This window comes from Arachis hypogaea, chromosome 16, assembly GCF_003086295.3.
Source record: "Arachis hypogaea cultivar Tifrunner chromosome 16, arahy.Tifrunner.gnm2.J5K5, whole genome shotgun sequence".
NCBI classification, from domain to species: domain Eukaryota; kingdom Viridiplantae; phylum Streptophyta; class Magnoliopsida; order Fabales; family Fabaceae; genus Arachis; species Arachis hypogaea.
This window is the reverse complement of record NC_092051.1, coordinates 59,658,203-59,676,852: the sequence shown is the minus strand read 5'-3', so window position 1 is coordinate 59,676,852 and position 18,650 is coordinate 59,658,203. Positions and strand designations below refer to the sequence as shown.

At 39.7% G+C, this 18,650-nt stretch overlaps 1 protein-coding gene across 17 annotated transcripts in view; it reads left to right on the top strand.

Moving 5' to 3' along the window:
* The first annotated feature begins 342 nt into the window (after positions 1-342).
* Positions 343-18,650, top strand: part of LOC112754290 (uncharacterized) — a 33,899-nt gene continuing 15,591 nt past the window's right edge. The window contains exons 1-3 of one of the 17 annotated variants that reach the window (XR_011874291.1): positions 343-1,336; positions 1,443-1,533; positions 11,017-11,147. Coding sequence is in view for 2 of the 17 variants with exons in the window: in XM_072220822.1 (XP_072076923.1) it covers positions 11,139-14,972 (3,834 nt within the window). In the remaining 15 variants the exon portion in view is untranslated. Of the gene's footprint in view, positions 1,534-3,117; positions 3,759-6,597; positions 6,735-9,207; positions 10,217-11,016; positions 15,934-18,650 lie in introns of those variants that run through there. The other 16 variants (XR_011874296.1, XR_011874295.1, XR_011874294.1 and 13 more) reach the window with 16 other exon arrangements.

Sequence of the window (18,650 nt, the reverse complement as noted above, 5' to 3'; positions counted from 1 at the left end):
CATTGCATGTCATCATATTTCCATGTGCATAAAAATCATTTCTTCCTTCCACTATCTCGGTGCTATATATCACATCCAACAGTGACTTTCAGCATACGTAATTAATTTGCATATATGAGTTGAAATAATCGTAGCATACATTGTCACAATCAGATAATTTATAACACATTAATTACTCGTATTTCTCTTATATTCAACTTAATTAACTTATGACGGTCAAGATAGATAAGTGTGATTTTAAGATTGCGTATGAACATGCTTGATTAATTTTTTTTACGTTGATTAAAACTATTGATCATTTAATGTCACTGATATAAATAATCGCTTTTGTTAAAATTTTTTGTTTGGTCAGGGATTAAGACCAAATGAGACCCAAACCAAAGAACAGCACATCATACCAACCTCATTCATCTATCTGCAATTCAGCCTCTGCTACATTGCGACATATCAAGCTTGCACTCTTTATCCTCGGCGGACCTTCAAAAACATACCAACTCTTTCGAAGAAGATGCTCCTTCTCGCCTTGTCAGAATCAAGATTAATTCATCCGATTGCACGATTGGCATATGGTTCAGCTCCTTCAAAACCTTTACGGGCATCCGCAAGATCAGAGGTTGTTGTTTCCTTACCTCCATTATCATCGAATTAGTTGCTCGGGAGATATGTGATTGCCTTCTTCCTCGCTATTGGGAATGTCGTGGACGTATAAGATGCGCCGATAAGAATTGTCGCGTTCTATCCCACTGAAAGTTGCTTCTCTCGCCAATATCAAATAAATATATTTCTTTGCCTGATGAAAAGACTACAACACCTTTAGTAGAACCGAGATTCTTCTCCAGTTTCGCCTTCAACCAATCAACAAAGGTCATACGACAAAGGCCGGTTGTGACCAAAACCTAGAAACTATACGATTCAGGTTGAAACACGGACTCTATCTCAGATCACAAGTGATCTGGCTAGATGGGATACCACTTCAAACTGCAATGACTTACTGTTTCGCTTCTGTTTGTAACCCACTCCTAGTATGATCTACGATCGTTACACTTTCCGCACCCACCTAGCTTCCTTTTTGATGATTGTCTCAATGCTTCTTGGAGGGTGTGTTCACCAATTCTAGTGAAGATCATCTGCCATCTTCAGTCTCGGCACCTTATGAGCCAGAACATTTCCTTCTCTCGGCAACCACATCAGACTGCTACCAGGAACACTATCTAGTAAATGCCAAATATCTTGTTGTATTGCATCCACTTCACCAATAGAACTTTTGGACTTAATCGCCTGTAAGAGAGGCAGAGAGTCTAATTCCACCAAGACATTTTCCATCCCCAAATTTTTGGTTGTGATTAATGTTTGTTCGATGGCATATGCTTCTGCTGCTTGACTTGAAACTGCTATGAATTTTACAGCATTTTCTAACAATAGCTTTCCTGTGTTGTCTCTAGTTACCATTGCAGCAGCCCCTTCTTTGTTTTTGAACGCCGCGTCAACATTCATTTTCAATCAATTGTTCGGAGGAGGTCTCCATCTTATCAGGTGCTTCTTTTGTCTTATGCTCTTTTTTGCTTTTGGTGCTTGTTGTTCTGTTGAGTCTATGAATTCCCTTTCCGTAATAGCAGCCTTAGTTATCACTATTTTTGGATTCACAATTCTTAGCTTTTCAAATCTCCCATGCTAGCCAGTCGATTCTGCTTATCATGTCCTCTCTACTTTCTCCACCCACCAATTTGATCTTCCTTATGTTGTCCATCAGCCATATACCAAATGTGTTTACCGATTTGGGTGTTTGGATGCATTGACACTGAGCCCTAAATCATGTCACTCTCATCCATAGACAGAGTAGAATTGCATGCTCTGTAGTTTCTACCTCCTTCATGCACAACCTACACTTAGGATTCTTGATAATCTTTTTCTTGAATAGGTTTGCATTCATGGGAATTATGTCATGAATAGATCTCCACAAAAGCATCCTAACTTTTGGTGGTACTTTCATACTCCAAATCTCCCTCCATACTTCTCTATCATTAGTACTTGTGGTTGCATTTTCTACATTTTGATTTTCTATTAGCATCTTAGCTGCTTGATAACCTGATTTGACTGAATATATTCCATCGTTCCTTAAAGGCTGAAAAATTGAATCCTTCTTATTTTTGAGACTTACTGGGTCTGTAAAATTCTTTCACAATGTCCTTTGAAAAAATTGATTGCACTTTAGGATAATTCCAGCCCACTCCTTCAATAGTAATTCTTTCACCTTCAAAACTGATGTGCCTTCTTGGCCTTAGTTTTTTCCCATTCCTGCAGTCCAATTATCTCACTAGACATAGATTTTCTTTCCACATCCAATACACCATTTTGCCCTACTCTAAGAAGCCAATTTTGTAGCGGACTCCTCTAAACCCAGGATGCCTTTTGTTGATCTTTTGCTTTCCAAGAGTCACAATTGGGAAAATAAGGACCCTTGCCCATATTTCAAAATCCTTGAATCCTAGACCCCCTTCCCTTTTACTCCTTGTGATTTTTCTCCAAATCTTCTAATGTATCCCCCTTTCCTTCCCAAAAGCAGCCCACCAAAACCTTGCAACTCTAGAACTTAGCCTTCTACAAAAATACTTCAAAAACTTAATAATATTCATTGAATAAGCTGGGATGGCCTGAACCACAACTTTAATAAGTGTTTCCTTTCCTGCCATGTTTAGAAGTTTCTCCTTCCAACCCTCTATTTTTTCCATCACATTTTCCTTGATTCAAGACAAAGCCTTATTTTTCGATCTTCCCCAATGTGCGGGTGGTGCACGAATCCCCACACATCGTACAGTTGTACCAGCAAGTGCACTAGACCGTCTGAGTAATACCTGAGCGAGTCAGGGTCGATCCCACGAGGAATGTGGTTTGAAGCAAACTATGGTTATCTTGCAGGGCTTAGTCAGGTGAAATCAAGAAGTTGTTGGTTTGAATTTGGTTAAAACCATAAAAGGAATAAAAAGTGTATAAAATACTTTGTGAATTTGAATGGAATCAGTATTAAGAAGATAGTTAAGGATTGGAGTTGCTTTGTCTTTCTGAATTAACTATGGTACTACTGTCTCCTTTGCTTGTGAATGATTTCTTCTATGGCAGGCTGTATGTGATCAACGCCGTATGGCCGCGGTCATTAATCTCCTCTGCTTCAGATCAAAAGCTATATGGCCGCAGTCATCCAATCTAAACAAGGGTGAAGCTCTAGCAGTTCATTCTCTTAGTGATCCTACACAAAATGCCATAGATAGGGTCGAATCTTCCGAATCAGAGAATGCTGTTCCTCCGGGTTCTAGACTCTACCACAGAGACCCTAATCTCCCCGTAAATTGGCTAAACTGGTGCCTCGAGAAGTCCCCAACGAAGTCGTGGATTAGCCGTCTGAGAGATGTATAATCAAGCTGGCGGTTCGTGCTTTCTAGCCACGTATTCACACGAACCCAAGAAGACACGGGTGGTTGTCAGACACGCGGCCTTGGTATGATGAACGGAGCTGATTGTCACAGATCATCCCATTCACCATATTGAAGAATGAATATACATCTTAGAATTGAATCAAATATGGATCGGAAAGAAACAATAATACTTTTTATTGATTCATATAACTCAGCAAGGCTCCACCCCTCAACCTAGGAGGTTTAGAAACTCATACTAATAGAAAATACAATGATGAACAAAAATATGGTGTAAAGTGATGGTAGATGATATTCGAAAAACATAAATTCAATCCCTTAAATACTAAACTAATGACTAGTAAAGGGTAAAACAGTCTTTTTAGTGGTAAGATCCACTTCTGGGGCCCACTTGGTGAGTGTTTGGGCTAAGCTTTGATGAGATCCATGTGCTATGAGGCCTCTAGGACATTGAACGCTAGCTAGGGGGTCCTCTTTGGGCGTTTGGACGCTGGTCTCTTCTCCTTGGGCGCTGGACGCCTGGAAGGGGGTAAGAGGCTGGCATTGGACGCCAGTTTTGGGCCTTTTGATCTAAAGCAAAGTATGGACTATTATACATTGCTGGAAAGCTTTGGAAGTCAGCTTTCTATAGCCATTGAGAACGCTCCAGAAAAGCTCTTCCGAGTGCAAGGAGGTCAGATCCGGACAGCATCTGTAGTGCTTTCTCTGTCTCTGAAGCAGACTTTTGCTCTAGCTCCTCAATTTCAGCCAAAAATTATTTGAAATTGCATAAAAACACACAAATTCAAAGTAGAATCCAAAAATGTGAATTTAACACTAAAATCTATGAAAACTTAGTAAAAATTGAAAAAACATACTAAAAACTATATGAAAACAATGCCAAAAAGCGTATAAAATATCCGCTCATCACAACTCCAAACTTAAACTGTTGCTTGTCCCCAAGCAACTAAAAGGAAAATAGGATGAAAAGAAGAGTAAGATACAATAAATCCCAGAGTTTCCAATGAAGCTCAATTTCAATTAGATGAGCTGGAATTAGTAGCTTTTTGCTTCTGAATAGTTTTGGCATCTCACTATCCATTGAAACTCAGAAGTGTTGGTGCCTTTAGGAACTTAGAATCCAAATGATATTAATGACTCTCCTAGTTCATTTCTTTTTTATTCTTGAACACAACTTTTAGAGTCTTGGCCATGACCCTAAGCACTTTGTTTTCCAGTATTACCACCGAATACATAAATGCCATAGACACTTTAACTGGGTGAACCTTTTCAGATTGTGATTCAGTTTTGCTAGAATCCCCAGATAGAGGTGTCCAGAGTTCTTAAGCACACTCTTTTTGCTTTGGATCACGACTTTAACCGCTCAGTCTCAAGCTTTTCACTTGACACCTTTACGCCACAAGCACATGGTTAGGGACAGCTTGGTTGAGCCGCTTAGGCTAGGATTTTGTTTGCTTTAGGCCTTCCTAACCATTGATGCTCAAAGTCTTGGATCCTTTTACCCTTGCCTTTTGGTTTAAAAGGTTACTGGCTTTTTGCTCTTGCCTTTTGGTTTAAAGAGCTAATGGCTTTTTCTTTCTTTTTCTATTTTCTTTTCTTTTCGCCAATTTTTTTTTTGAAATATGCTCTTTCTTTTTCTTTGCTGCTTTTTCTTGCTTCAAGAATCAAATTTTGGATTTTTCAGACATCAATAATACTTTTCCTTTTTCTTCATTCTTTCAAGAGCCAGCATCCTAAAATTCCAACTTTAAATATGCACTGATTATTCATACATTCAGAAAACTAAAGCAATGCCACCACATCAAAATAATTGACTTATTCTTTACTGTAGAACTCGAAAATTTATGCATCTTTAATTATTCTAAAAAAAAATCCACTATTGTATTCATGTTTAATGATGATAAGAGGAATACTTTATAGCTAATTGGAAAATAAAAATTAATTAATACTAATGCTTATTTAATTCTAAAAAAATTAAAAGACATGAAATAAAATAAAGACTTAAATACTACTAGTGATCATGCAGTTCTAAATTAGGTTGGAAATACGTGAAACAGGAATAGGAATAATCACAGGGTTGAAACTCAACAACCTTCAGCTTGATGGGCGCTGGGCTCTTCAGGGGAGAGCTTCTGGCGCTTCAAATCTTCCATCTCATGCCCCTGCTTCTCTTGCTCTTTGATCAGTTTGCAAATCATGCTAGTCTGATATTTCTGCTCCTCTCTGAGTTCATCTAAGGTTCCTTGCAAGTGTATCACAGACGCCTTCAGCTGGTCCCAATACTCAATTGGAGGGATCTCTTGGGGAGGCTCAGGTGCCTTCCTTTTGGGTTGATCCTCTTGTATCTTGGAACTCTCCATCACCTGCTTGGTGATTGGGCTTTTCGCAGAAATAAAATTGTCCACATGTATTAGAACCTTAGCCTCTTGGCATAGGCGAAAGATGAGATTTGGATAAGCCAACAACGCATTAGTAGACATCCTGTTTGCCAACTTGTAGATCTCACGGGGGATTATTTGGTGGACTTCTACCTCATTCCCCATTATGATGTTGTGAATCATCACAGCTCTTAGAATAGTAACTTCAGAGTGGTTACTTGTGAGGAGTATAGAACGCCCATTGAAGCCTAGCCATCCTCTAGCAATTGGCTTGAGGTTTTCCCTTTTCAGCTGGTTTGGTTTGCCTTTTGCACTCTCAATCCATTGAGTTCTAGGCAGGCATATGTCCTCTAGGACTTGATCCAGCTTTGGGTTGGTTACCACCCTTCTATTGTATTTTTCAGGGTCATCCCTTTGCAAGGGTAATTTGAAGATCTCTCTCACCCTATCCAGATGAAAATACATGATCTTCCCCCTGACCATAGTGCGAAAAGTATGGAATACTGTTCCATCTTTCTTTTGCTTATCTATCATCTACATATTTGCATAGAATTCATGGATCATGTTGTATCCAGCTTTAAACTGAGGATCAGTTAGAATCTTCCAGCCTCTCCTTCGAATTTGCTCTTGGATCTCTGGGTATTCTTCTTCTCCTAATTTGAATACCACCTCAGGGATTACTGGCCTTTTACTTATTATCTTGTGATAATGTTTTTCATGTTGCTTGGTAAAGAATCAAACAGGTTTGAAAATAACTGTTGACTTATCTTCTTTCTTGTTCTTTGGGGCAGTCTTGCCACTTTTTGGAGCCATGGGATTCAAATTTTTTATGAGAGATCAGGGCTCCTTCCACACCAAATTTAGAAGAATTGCTTGTCCTCGAGCAAAAGATAAGAAAGGAAGACGAAGAAAAGTGAAGTAGAAGAGAAGAGGTGAATAGAATTCGAATGAGAGGTGGTGAGTGAGGGAGAGGGGGCACGGTCACATATATATAGGGAGGGAGGAGGGATTTTTTCGAAAATAATCTTTGAACAAGGATAAAGAAGTTTTGAAAAAGATAGAAAAGATAAGTTGTTAAATTTGAAAGAAAAGAAAAAGATATGAACAAGATATAAAAGATAAGATAAAAAAGATTTTAAAGTTTAATAAAAGATATGAACAAGAATTACTAAAGATAAGAAAAGATTTTGAAAGAATTTGAAAACAGGTTGAAAAAGATATGAAATTTTGAAAAAGATTTGAAAAGAGTTGAAATTATGTTAAATTTGAAATTAAATTGAAATTGAAATATTTGAACAAGATTTGATTTAAAAATCAAAGAATATTTAAAATTGAATTTGAAAAAGATAGATTGAATAAAGAAAAGATAAGAATTTTGAAATTACCTCCATGCTGTCTTGCTAGCGTTTAAACGCCAGAATGCAGAAAGCCTGCATTCTGGCGTTTAACGCCGTGTTGCCCCTCCTTCTTGGGTGTTAAACGCCCAGCCAGGGCTCCCTGGCTGGCATTTAACGCCAGGCATGTGCTCCCCATTGGCCATTAAACGTCCAGCCAGGGCTCCCTGGTTGGCGTTTAACGCCAGGCCAGGCTTGCTGCCTCCGTGGGCATTTGAACGCCCAATTGCCACCCCTTTCTGGCGTTTAACGCCAGGGAGATCCCTTCTCCAAGGTATTCTGTTTGCTATTCTGCATCATTCTGTCTCTATTTAAGCATTGTTCATGATCACTAACATTAAAATCAACTATTTAAAACATAATCATAAATTAATTAAAAAGAGAACTAATTAAAAAAAGAAATAATTTAGAAAATTAATAATATATGACTAATCATTGGGTTGCCTTCCAACAAGCGCTTCTTTAATGTCTTTAGCTGTACTTCACTATACTTATCTTAGTAACAGTGTTGAGCCTCCTGGCTCTATATCTCCTTCAAGGTAATGCCTAACCCTCTGTCTATTGACAGTGAACCTGTTTTCTTTACCTTGAAGTTCTATGTTCCCGTAAGGTGATACATTGGTAATCACAAACGGTCATGTCCAACGGGATTTGAGTTTCCCAGGGAATAGTTTGAGTCTTGAGTTGAAGAGCAGGACTTTCTGTTCTAGTTCAAAGACTTTAGAAGATATTTTATTGTCATGCCACCTTTTTACCTTTTCCTTATAGATCTTTGCATTTTCAAATGCAGCTAAGCGGAATTTATCCAACTCATTTAGTTGGAGCAGCCGTTTTTCTCCTGCTACTTTAGCATCAAGATTGAAGAATCTAGTAGCCCAATAGGCCTTGTATTCTAGTTCCACTGGCAGATGACATAATTTCTCATACACCAGTTAATATGGTGAAGTTTCGATGGAGGTTTTGAAAGCTGTCTGTATACCCACAGAGCATCATCAAGCTTTTCAGCCCAATCCTTTCTAGAGGTTCTTACTGTCCTCTCTAAGATTCACTTTAGTTCTCTATTTGAGACTTCAGCTTGCCCATTTGTTTTGGGATGATACGGTGTTGCTACTTTATGACGAACTACGTAACGGCTTAAGATAGAATCCAGCTGTCTATTGCAGAAATGAGTACCTCCATCACTAATTAGTGTCCTAGGGACACCAAATCTGCTGAAGATGTCCTTTTAGAGGAACTTCATCACTACTCTAGTGTCGTTAGTGGGTGTTGCTATTGCTTCAACCCATTTGGACGTATAATCTACTGTTACAAGGATGTAGGTGTTTGAGTATGAAGGTGGGAAGGGGTCCCATGAAATCTATACCCCATACATCAAACAGCTCAATCTCTAGGGTTCCTTGCTGAGGCATGCCGTGACCATGACGGAGATTGCTAGCCCTTTGGCAACTATCACAGTTACGAACGAACTCTCTTGAGTCCTTAAAGAGATTGGGCCAGTAGAAACCACTTTGGAGAACCTTGGTGGTTGTCCGCTCACTTCCAAAATGTCCTCCATAGTCGGAGCCATGGCAATGCTATAGGATTCTTTGTGCCTCTTCTTTAGACACACATCGTCGGATTATTCCATCTGAGCATCTCTTGAAGAGATATGGTTCATCCCACAAGTAGTACTTTGCATCATTCATGAGTTTCTGGGCTTGCTGCCTGGTGAACTCCTTGGGAATGAACCTTATAGCCTTGTAATTTGCAATATCTGCAAACCTGATGACAAGTCATCCTAGCCTATTTTAGCTAGTCTTTTTCTTTTGTTTTCATTAGAATTATGCACTTTCTTGAGCTACAAGCAAGCTAATTGAGTAGATTTTCATGTTTCCCTTGATTGAACCAACCCTATATGAATTCATGCCAATTCATGAGGTTTTATGCTATATTTGTTGCATATTATGAAAAGATGAATATCTCATGATTTTGAGCATAGCTTTGATGAGTTTGGTTGATTAATGATAGGAGAAGAAAGCTTGGAGAAAGGTTGAAGCAAGAAGGAATGGCTAGGAGTGAAGAGAGGACAATGGAATAAGTGAAATTGAACCAGGAAGCAAGAAGCTGGACCTAAAGTTAGCATCAAACTTTTGCACAAACTTTTGGTTGAAAAGTTAGCTCCAACGTTAGCCCCCTAACTTGGAGGCTAACGTTGGAACTTGAAAATTCTCCCCTGGGCTCCAAAAGTTTGCGCCAACGTTAGCCCCCTAACTTTGAGGCTAACGTTGGCACATGAATTCCTCCCTGGCCATCGAACGTTTGCGCCAACGTTAGCCCCCTAACTTGGAGGCTAACGTTGGAACATGAGTTTCTCCCCTGGGCACCAACGTTTGCGCCAACGTTAGCCCCCTAACTTGGAGGCTAACGTTGGCACATGAATTTCAATGGGGAATGAGCAAAAGTTTGCGCCAACGTTAGCCCCCTAACTTGGTGGCTAACGTTGGCGCCACTAGCACACAAGGCATTGCCAACGTTAGGGTCAAAGTTAGACCCCTAACGTTGGCACCAACGTTCATACCAGCAAAATGTGCTGGCTGCTATGAAAAGTTGGAGCCAAAGTTAGACCCCTAACTTTAGCTCCAACTTTTGGTCCAACTTTTGCTAACCTCAAAACCGGTTCAATTGGTTCACTTTGGTTCTTCTCCAAACTTCAAGAGCAATCAACCAAGGCCTCTTTCAACCCAATTCCACCAAGAGCAAAGGCCCAACTCAAGGCTTGAAGATCATTTGAAGAAAGTGTATAAATAGGATAGAATTCAAGTTCTTCGGAGAGCTTTCCTTTTGGAATTTTCATAATAGTTTTCGGAGAGCTTTTGATATTGAGTGCACTTTAATTTCTTTGCTTTCAATTTCATTTACTCTTGTCTTGGATCTTGGATTGGAGAATTGAAGAAATTCTGTTTCAATCTCAATCTTGGATCTCTCTGTTTCTTTACTGTTAATTGAATTTCAATTCCGGTTAATTGCTCTTCATCTCTTTTCTTTGCAATTTACATTTTCCTTGCAATTGTTCTTGTTGGATCTAGGAAGGCATTGAGATCTAGACTTGGTTTTCTAGTCTCTGGGTCCTGAGATCTGAATTTCCCATTTCACTTCTCTGTTTACTGTTTTTTATGTTCATTTACTTTTCTGCTTCATATCCGGTTCAATCCCAATTTCCTTTCCCTCTTCTGTTTGATCCAATTTAATTTCTCCTTGTTTAATTTCTGCAAATCCACATCCCAATCCCCTTTACATTTCAAGCAATTTACATTCCTTGCACTTTAAGATTCCGCAATTTATATTTCTTGCACTCTAAGCTTCCGCCATTTAATTTCTTGTTCTTTACGTTTCAGCAATTTATTTCTTGTTATCTTTACTTCAATGCAATTTAATTCTGCAAGTCACAAAACCATCCACCAAATCTTGATTCGCTTGACTAAATCAACCACTAAACTAAAATTACTGAATCCTTCAATCCCTGTGGGATCGACCTCACTCCCGTGAGTTTTTATTACTTGATACGACCCGGTGTACTTGCCGGTTAGTTTTGGGTATTTTGGGAGAAATTTATTTTTCCTCCAAAATATCTCATCAAGTTTTTGGCGCCGTTGCCGGGGATTGATTAGATTGACAATGATTAAGTGAGGTGGTGATCTAGATCAAGCACTTTTTCTTTAATTTTGATTAACCCACTAACTGTTTGATTTTTTGCTTAAACTAACTAACACTTCAATCTGGCAGTAAATTGAAGTGTCACTAGTTTTGTGCATTTCTCATGTTCTGCTTGTATGTCAGGTACAAGAAGAACCATACCCAATTTTCATGAACAAGACGAAAGAACTCTCAGGAGGTTAAGAAGAGCTGAAAGAGGGAAAAACATTATTGGAGAAGAGGAATCAGACGAAGAATTCCAAGAGATGGAGGAACATTTAACCAATCCACCAGGTGGAGAAGACAACAACAATGGCAACCCACCCCAGAGGAGAGTTTTGGCTTCCTACACCTTTGCAAATCCTAGACATTGTGGGAGCAGCATCTTGGCTCCAAATGTCAATGCTAACAATTTTGAACTCAAGCCACAACTCATCACTTTGGTTCAGAACAATTGCTCTTTTGGTGGAGGACCACTTGAGGACCCACACCAACATTTATCCACTTTCTTGAGGATATGCAACACTGTCAAAACTAATGGAGTGCCCCCTGACAGTTACAAGCTGATGCTATTCGCATTTTCTCTCAGGGACAAGGCCACTCAATGGTTAGAATCTTTTCCAAGAGACAGCATCAACAACTGGGATGATTTGGTAACTAAGTTCCTTGCAAAATTTTATCCACTTCAGAGGATTATAAGGTTAAAGGCTGAGGTTCAAACATTTACACAAATGGAGGCCGAACCCATCTATGAGGCATGGGAGAGGTACAAGGCTCTGATCAGGAAATGTCCCCCGGCCATGTTTAATGAGTGGGAGAAGCTTCAAAACTTCTGTGAAGGCTTAACACTGAAATCCCAGGAAGCTTTGGATCATTCAGCTGGAGGTTCCTTGCAACTCATGAAAACTGCAGAAGAGGCTCAAGAACTCATTGATATGGTGTCCAACAATCAATATTTCTTTGCTCATCAAAGAGGCCGCCAACCATCACAAAGGAGAGGAGTAATGGAGCTAGAAGGAGTGGATTCAATCCTAGCTCAAAACAAGATGATGCAGCAGCAAATTCAGCAACAATTCGAGCAAATGGCCAAGAGAATTGATAGTCTCCAAGTTGCAGCAGTCAACACTAGCCAATCATCAACCACATGGGGACAGAGTGAAGAAACTCAAGAAGAACAACAACAAGAGCAAATACAGTATATGCACAACCAAGGACCAAATGAAGTGTATGGTGATACATACAATCCATCCTGGAAGAACCACCCAAACCTCAGATGGGGAGATAACCATACCCAAAACCAACAACCATGGCAGAGGAACTCAAACCAACACAACCCAAGAAGCAACCAAAATCACAACCAGCAGCAGGCTAACCAAAACCCCTACAGAAAACCTCAAAACAACTACCCCAACCTTAACCAATACCAATCTAATAACCAACCCACCAACCAAAATGCCTACCATCCACCACCCACATCTCATAACCCACCTCAAATATCACCTGAAGCCCAAAGAATCACACACTTGGAAGCCATGATAGACAAAATGCTGAAACACCAGGAAATGGTAGCCAAGAATCAGGAAGCCTCCCTGAAGAGCCTAGAGAGACAGATGGGGCAACTCTCCAAGCAAGTATCTATTGAGAGACCTTCAAACTCACTGCCCAGTGACACAATTCCAAATCCCAAGGAAGAATGCAAGGAAATACAATTAAGGAGTGGGAGAACATTGATAGGCAACAATGACACTACAAGGAAGCAAGCAGAGAACATCAAAGAACCAACGGAGGATGAGAAGCAAACAAAGGCAGATAAGGCTAAGGAGCAAGTTGTGATGCCAAACAAAGACACTGAGAAACTCAAAGAGAAGGACAACCAGCCACATAGCTCAAAGGAAGTAGCTCAGGGGCAGCAACAAATAGGAAAGAGCATCATACCTCCACTACCATATCCCCAGAGGTTCAACAAAGAGGTTAAAGACCAGCATTTTCACAAATTCCTTGAGATTTTCAAGAAGTTCGAAATCAATATTCCCTTGGATGAAGCACTTGAGCAAATGCCTCTATATTCCAAATTTCTGAAGGATCTTATCAACAAGAAAAGAAGTTGGCTTGAAAGGGAAACCATATTACTCACCGAGGAATGCAGTGCTGTGATTCAACGGGGTATTCCACCAAAACTTAAGGATCCGGGAAGCTTTGTAGTCTCATGCACTATTGGCAAGATAATTCTCAACAAGGCTCTCTGTGACCTGGGTGCCAGCATCAATTTAATGCCTCTCTCAATGATGAGAAAACTTGCCATAGAAGAACTTAAACCCACCAGGATGTCACTAGTCATGGCTGACAGATCAATCAAGACACCCAATGGAATTGTGGAGAATCTGTTGGTGAAGGTTGGGGAGTTTATTTTCCCAGCAGACTTTGTAATTTTGGACACTGAAGAAGAAGGAAACGACTCAATCATTCTGGGAAGGCCATTTCTACACACAGCAAGGGCCATCATTGATGTAGAAAAAGGAGAAATGACCTTCAGGGTCCATAATGAACAAATGATCATAAATGTGTTCAAATCAATGCAAAACGCTCCTGAGCAAGAGGATTACGTAAGAGTGGATATGATAGACAGTTTGGTGGAAGAAACAGTGGAAGAAAATTTTCAAGAGCAAGAAGGAAATCAAGGGGCAACAGAGGAACAAGTGGCTGAGACCTTCACTGAGCAAGATGAAAGACAAGATAGCAATGAAGATGTGCAAAAACAAGAACTGAAACCTTTACCCACCCATCTCAAATATGCATTCCTTGGCACATCGGAGAGCTTCCCAGTAATCATTAATTCATCCCTGACAAAGAAGGAAGAAGGAGAACTTCTTGACGTACTCAAAGCTCATAAGGATGCTTTAGGATGGACCATTGATGACCTGAAGGGAATCAGCCCTGCAGTATGTATGCATAAGATCCTCTTGGAAGATAATTCCAAACCAGTGGTTCAACCGCAAAGAAGGCTAAATCCTACAATGAAGGAAGTTGTCCAGAAGGAAGTAATAAAGTTGTGGAATGCAGGGATAATCTTCCCAATATCTGACAGCCCATGGGTAAGTCCGGTTCAAGTTGTGCCAAAGAAGGGAGGGATGACGGTCATCACTAATGAGAAGAATGAGTTGATCCCTACTAGAACAGTGACTGGGTGGAGGATGTGCATAGACTATAGAAGATTGAATGATGCCACCAGGAAGGATCATTTTCCTCTCCCATTCATTGATCAGATGCTGGAAAGGTTAGCCGGCCATGCCTATTACTGCTTTTTGGACGGATATTCTGGGTATAATCAAATCGTGGTGGACCCCAAGGACCAAGAGAAAACTGCCTTTACATGTCCATTTGGAGTTTTTGCATATAGGAGGATGCCTTTTGGGCTCTGCAACGCCCCTGCCACATTTCAAAGGTGTATGCTCTCCATTTTTTCTGATATGGTCGAAAAATTTTTAGAAGTCTTCATGGATGACTTCTCTGTTTTTGGTGATAATTTCAATGCTTGCCTAAACCATTTAACTCTTGTCTTGAAACGGTGCCAAGAAACTAATTTGGTTTTAAACTGGGAGAAATGCCATTTCATGGTACCCGAAGGGATTGTTCTTGGCCATAAAGTTTCAAGAAAAGGGATAGAGGTTGATAAGGCAAAGGTTGAGATTATAGAAAAACTCCCTCTACCAATTAATGTGAAATCTGTTAGAAGTTTCTTGGGGCATGCCGGATTTTACAGAAGGTTTATCAAGGACTTTTCAAAAATAGCCAAACCTTTAAGTAATCTGTTAATGCTTGATAACCCTTTTGTTTTTGATGAAAACTGCCAGCATGCATTTGAAACTTTAAAAAATAAACTCACAACAGCACCAATCATCACACCTCCAGATTGGGAATTACCTTTTGAACTCATGTGTGATGCAAGTGACATTGCAATTGGTGCTGTACTTGGGCAAAAGAAGGGAAATTTGCATCATGTCATATATTATGCAAGTAAAGTGTTGAATGAGGCCCAAAGAAATTACACTACAACAGAAAAAGAGTTGTTAGCTGTAGTCTATGCATTTGATAAGTTTTGATCATATCTGATAGGATCAAAAGTTGTGGTTTACACTGATCATGCTGCACTTAAGTATTTGATGTCAAAGCAGGATGCTAAACCAAGACTCATCAGGTGGATACTGCTCCTACAAGAATTTGACATTGAGATAAGAGATAGGAAGGGCATTGAAAATCAGGTCGCTGATCATCTGTCAAGGCTACCACATGAAACAAGTCAAAAAGCATCCCAGCCCATAAATGAAAGCTTCCCAGATGAGCACCTTCTGCAAATCCAGCAAGCACCTTGGTTTGCTGACATAGCAAATTACAAAGTGGGAAGGAAGATACCGCAAGAATTCTCTAAGCAACAAGTGAAGAAGTTGATCAACGAAGCAAGGAAATTTTCATGGGATGAACCCTTCTTATTCAAGAGATGCTCTGATGGAGTGATCAGAAGGTGTATTCCTGAAAGTGAAGTGAGGGACATCTTGTGGCATTGTCATGGTTCAGCTTATGGTGGACACTTTGGCCCAGAAAAAACAGCTGCAAAAATACTGCAGAGTGGCTTCTATTGGCCAACTATCTTCAAGGATGCCAGAGAATATGTACACCAATGTAATGAATGCCAGAAAGCAGGAGGATTAACAAGAAGGAATGAGATGCCTCAAAACTTTATCTTAGAATTAGAATTGTTCGATCTATGGGGAATTGATTTCATGGGGCCTTTTCCTCCCTCCTATTCTTTTAGATACATCCTGGTAGCAGTGGAGTATGTCTCAAAGTGGGTGGAAGCCATAGCCACAACCACCTGTGATGCACAGATCGTCCTCTAATTCCTTAAAAAGCACATCTTCACTAGGTATGGAGTGCCCAAAGGTCTTATTAGTGATAGTGGTAGTCACTTTTGCAACAAACAAATGGAGAAACTCCTTCACAAATATGGAGTAATTCACAAAGTAGCCACACCTTACCATCCTCAGACTAATGGCCAAGCTGAACTTGCAAATAGAGAATTAAAGAAGATCCTAGAGAAAACAGTGGGAATCACAAGAAAAGATTGGGCTAGAAAGCTAGAGGATGCATTGTGGGCTTATAGGACAGCTTTTAAAACTCCTATTGGCAAGTCACCCTTTCAGCTATTGTATGGCAAATCCTGCCACCTCCCTGTAGAGCTTGAACACAGAGCTTTTTGGGCCACTAAACTCCTCAACCTTGATCCCCAAGCTGCAGGAGAAAAAAGGTTGTTACAACTAAATGAGTTGGATGAATTTAGACTAGAGGCTTATGAAAGTGCGAAGATATACAAGGAGAAAGCTAAGAAGTGGCATGACAAGAAGATCACAAAGAAGGAATTCAAGCCAGGACAGCAAGTGCTCCTGTATAATTCGAGGCTTAAAATTTTTCCTGGCAAACTGAAGTCTAAATGGACTGGCCCATACTTGGTGACAAAGGTTTTTCCCTATGGGAGTATTGAACTGCTAGATGAGGCAACAAAGAATCAATTCACAACAAATGGTCACAGAGCAAAGCTGTATTTGTGAGGACAATTGGATAAGGAAAAAGAGGTTCAACACCTCCAGCCCTCTTAAAAAGAATTGAAAGATGTCAAGCTAGTGACAATAAAAGAGTGCTTCTTGGGAGGCAACCCAACCGGAGGTAGTTTTCTTTTCATAACTTTTTCAATAAGAGTGTTGAATAACTGCTATGTATTGCAAGAAGCTAAGTTTGGTGTTGCACACCAAAAACAATCGAAGGGAGAATGCAAGATGCTAAGTTTGGTGTTCCACCAAAACTTCATTCTAACTTCCTGCACATTGCTAGTTCCAAGCAATCAAACAGATTATTCAACAACTTAACTATTTTTGTTTAGTCCCAATATCTTAACCTTTAGCAAGGACACAAAAGTTTTCCCAGAGTTAACCTGTTGAATCAGAAGAAGTAGCAAGGAATTAAGTGGGAATTAACCACCAATTGAAGGTCCCATGCATAAAGACTCAAAAAGGGGCACAACAGAAAGGAGAACAAAAGAAATGCAAACCAATAGGTTGTATCTATACTTAACCTTTACTGTTGGGAAATATTTTTGATTGATGTCTTGATAAAGTTTTCATTTAGTTCAAACAGATTCAAACTTCCCTTAGAACAAGTAAAACTAGTCTATGTGTATGCTTGTGTATTCACTTTCACTTGACAAGAAGCATGTGTTGTCCCCTGCATCTTTAAAATTCAATAAAAGAACAGTTTGAATGTGAAGTAAAATGGTTTCTGTTAGATAGAAGTGGAATAAAAGTAAGTGGTGGTATGTGTGTGATTGTATAATAGCTCACTTTTAGTGGATAAAGAGCTAGGATATCTCCTTCTAAGTAAAGAGTGGCCTACTGTCTATGAATCTCAATTGAATTAAATTCCTTGGTTAAAAATAAAAACAAAAAGAAGGAAAGAAAAAAAAAAAGATAGCCAAAAAGTGGCAAAACAAAAGAAAAACAAAAAGAAACAAAGCTGGACACCAATAGCTTGAACTTTGAAATATATGCCTGTGATGTCTTTGTACTAGGATCTGCTTGGATTAGTAAGCTCTTAGGAGTGCCTCAACACTCGGTGACTTGGGTTAACTAATCCGGGATCATCAGCTGAAAGTCCACTATCAAGAGCAACCTAACTACAAGGCATTTAGTAACCCAAAGAGGTGCTGGGCATCAATGTTTTAAGAAGGAATGTGAGCCAAGTGGCTATAGTGAATAATGTGTCAAGTATAAAGAAAAGAAAAGGAACTTGCTACACATGACACTCAAATAAAGCTTATGAACAAAGTAATAGCCAAGGATAAAGGAATAATGAGAGGTCATAGCAGTATGTCACTTGAAGCTTGAAGGAGACTTTCTAGGCCTAGGAGTCAATAAGAAGTGAGTATTGGCATATCCACACAAAACCCCATGAACTATCAATAATACTCTGCTAGCATGAACATCATCTTCTATTTCATTCTTTCTTCTCAATAAATCTTTTCTTGCTTGGGGACAAGCAAGCTTTAAGTTTGGTGTTGTGATGACAAGTCATCCTAGCCTATTTTAGCTAGTCTTTTTCTTTTGTTTTCATTAGAATTATGCACTTTCTTGAGCTACAAGCAAGCTAATTGAGTAGATTTTCATGTTTCCCTTGATTGAACCAACCCTATATGAATTCATGCCAATTCATGAGGTTTTATGCTATATTTGTTGCATATTATGAAAAGATGAATATCTCATGATTTTGACCATAGCTTTGATGAGTTTGGTTGATTAATGATAGGAGAAGAAAGCTTGGAGAAAGGTTGAAGCAAGAAGGAATGGCTAGGAGTGAAGAGAGGACAATGGAATAAGTGAAATTGAACCAGGAAGCAAGAAGCTTGACCTAAAGTTAGCATCAAACTTTTGCACAAACTTTTGGTTGAAAAGTTAGCTCCAACGTTAGCCCCCTAACTTGGAGGCTAACGTTGGAACTTGAAAATTCTCCCCTGGGCTCCAAAAGTTTGCGCCAACGTTAGCCCCCTAACTTGGAGGCTAACGTTGGAACATGAGTTTCTCCCCTGGGCACCAACGTTTGCGCCAACGTTAGCCCCCTAACTTGGAGGCTAACGTTGGCACATGAATTTCAATGGGGAATGAGCAAAAGTTTGCGCCAACGTTAGCCCCCTAACTTGGTGGCTAACGTTGGCGCCACTAGCACACAAGGCATTG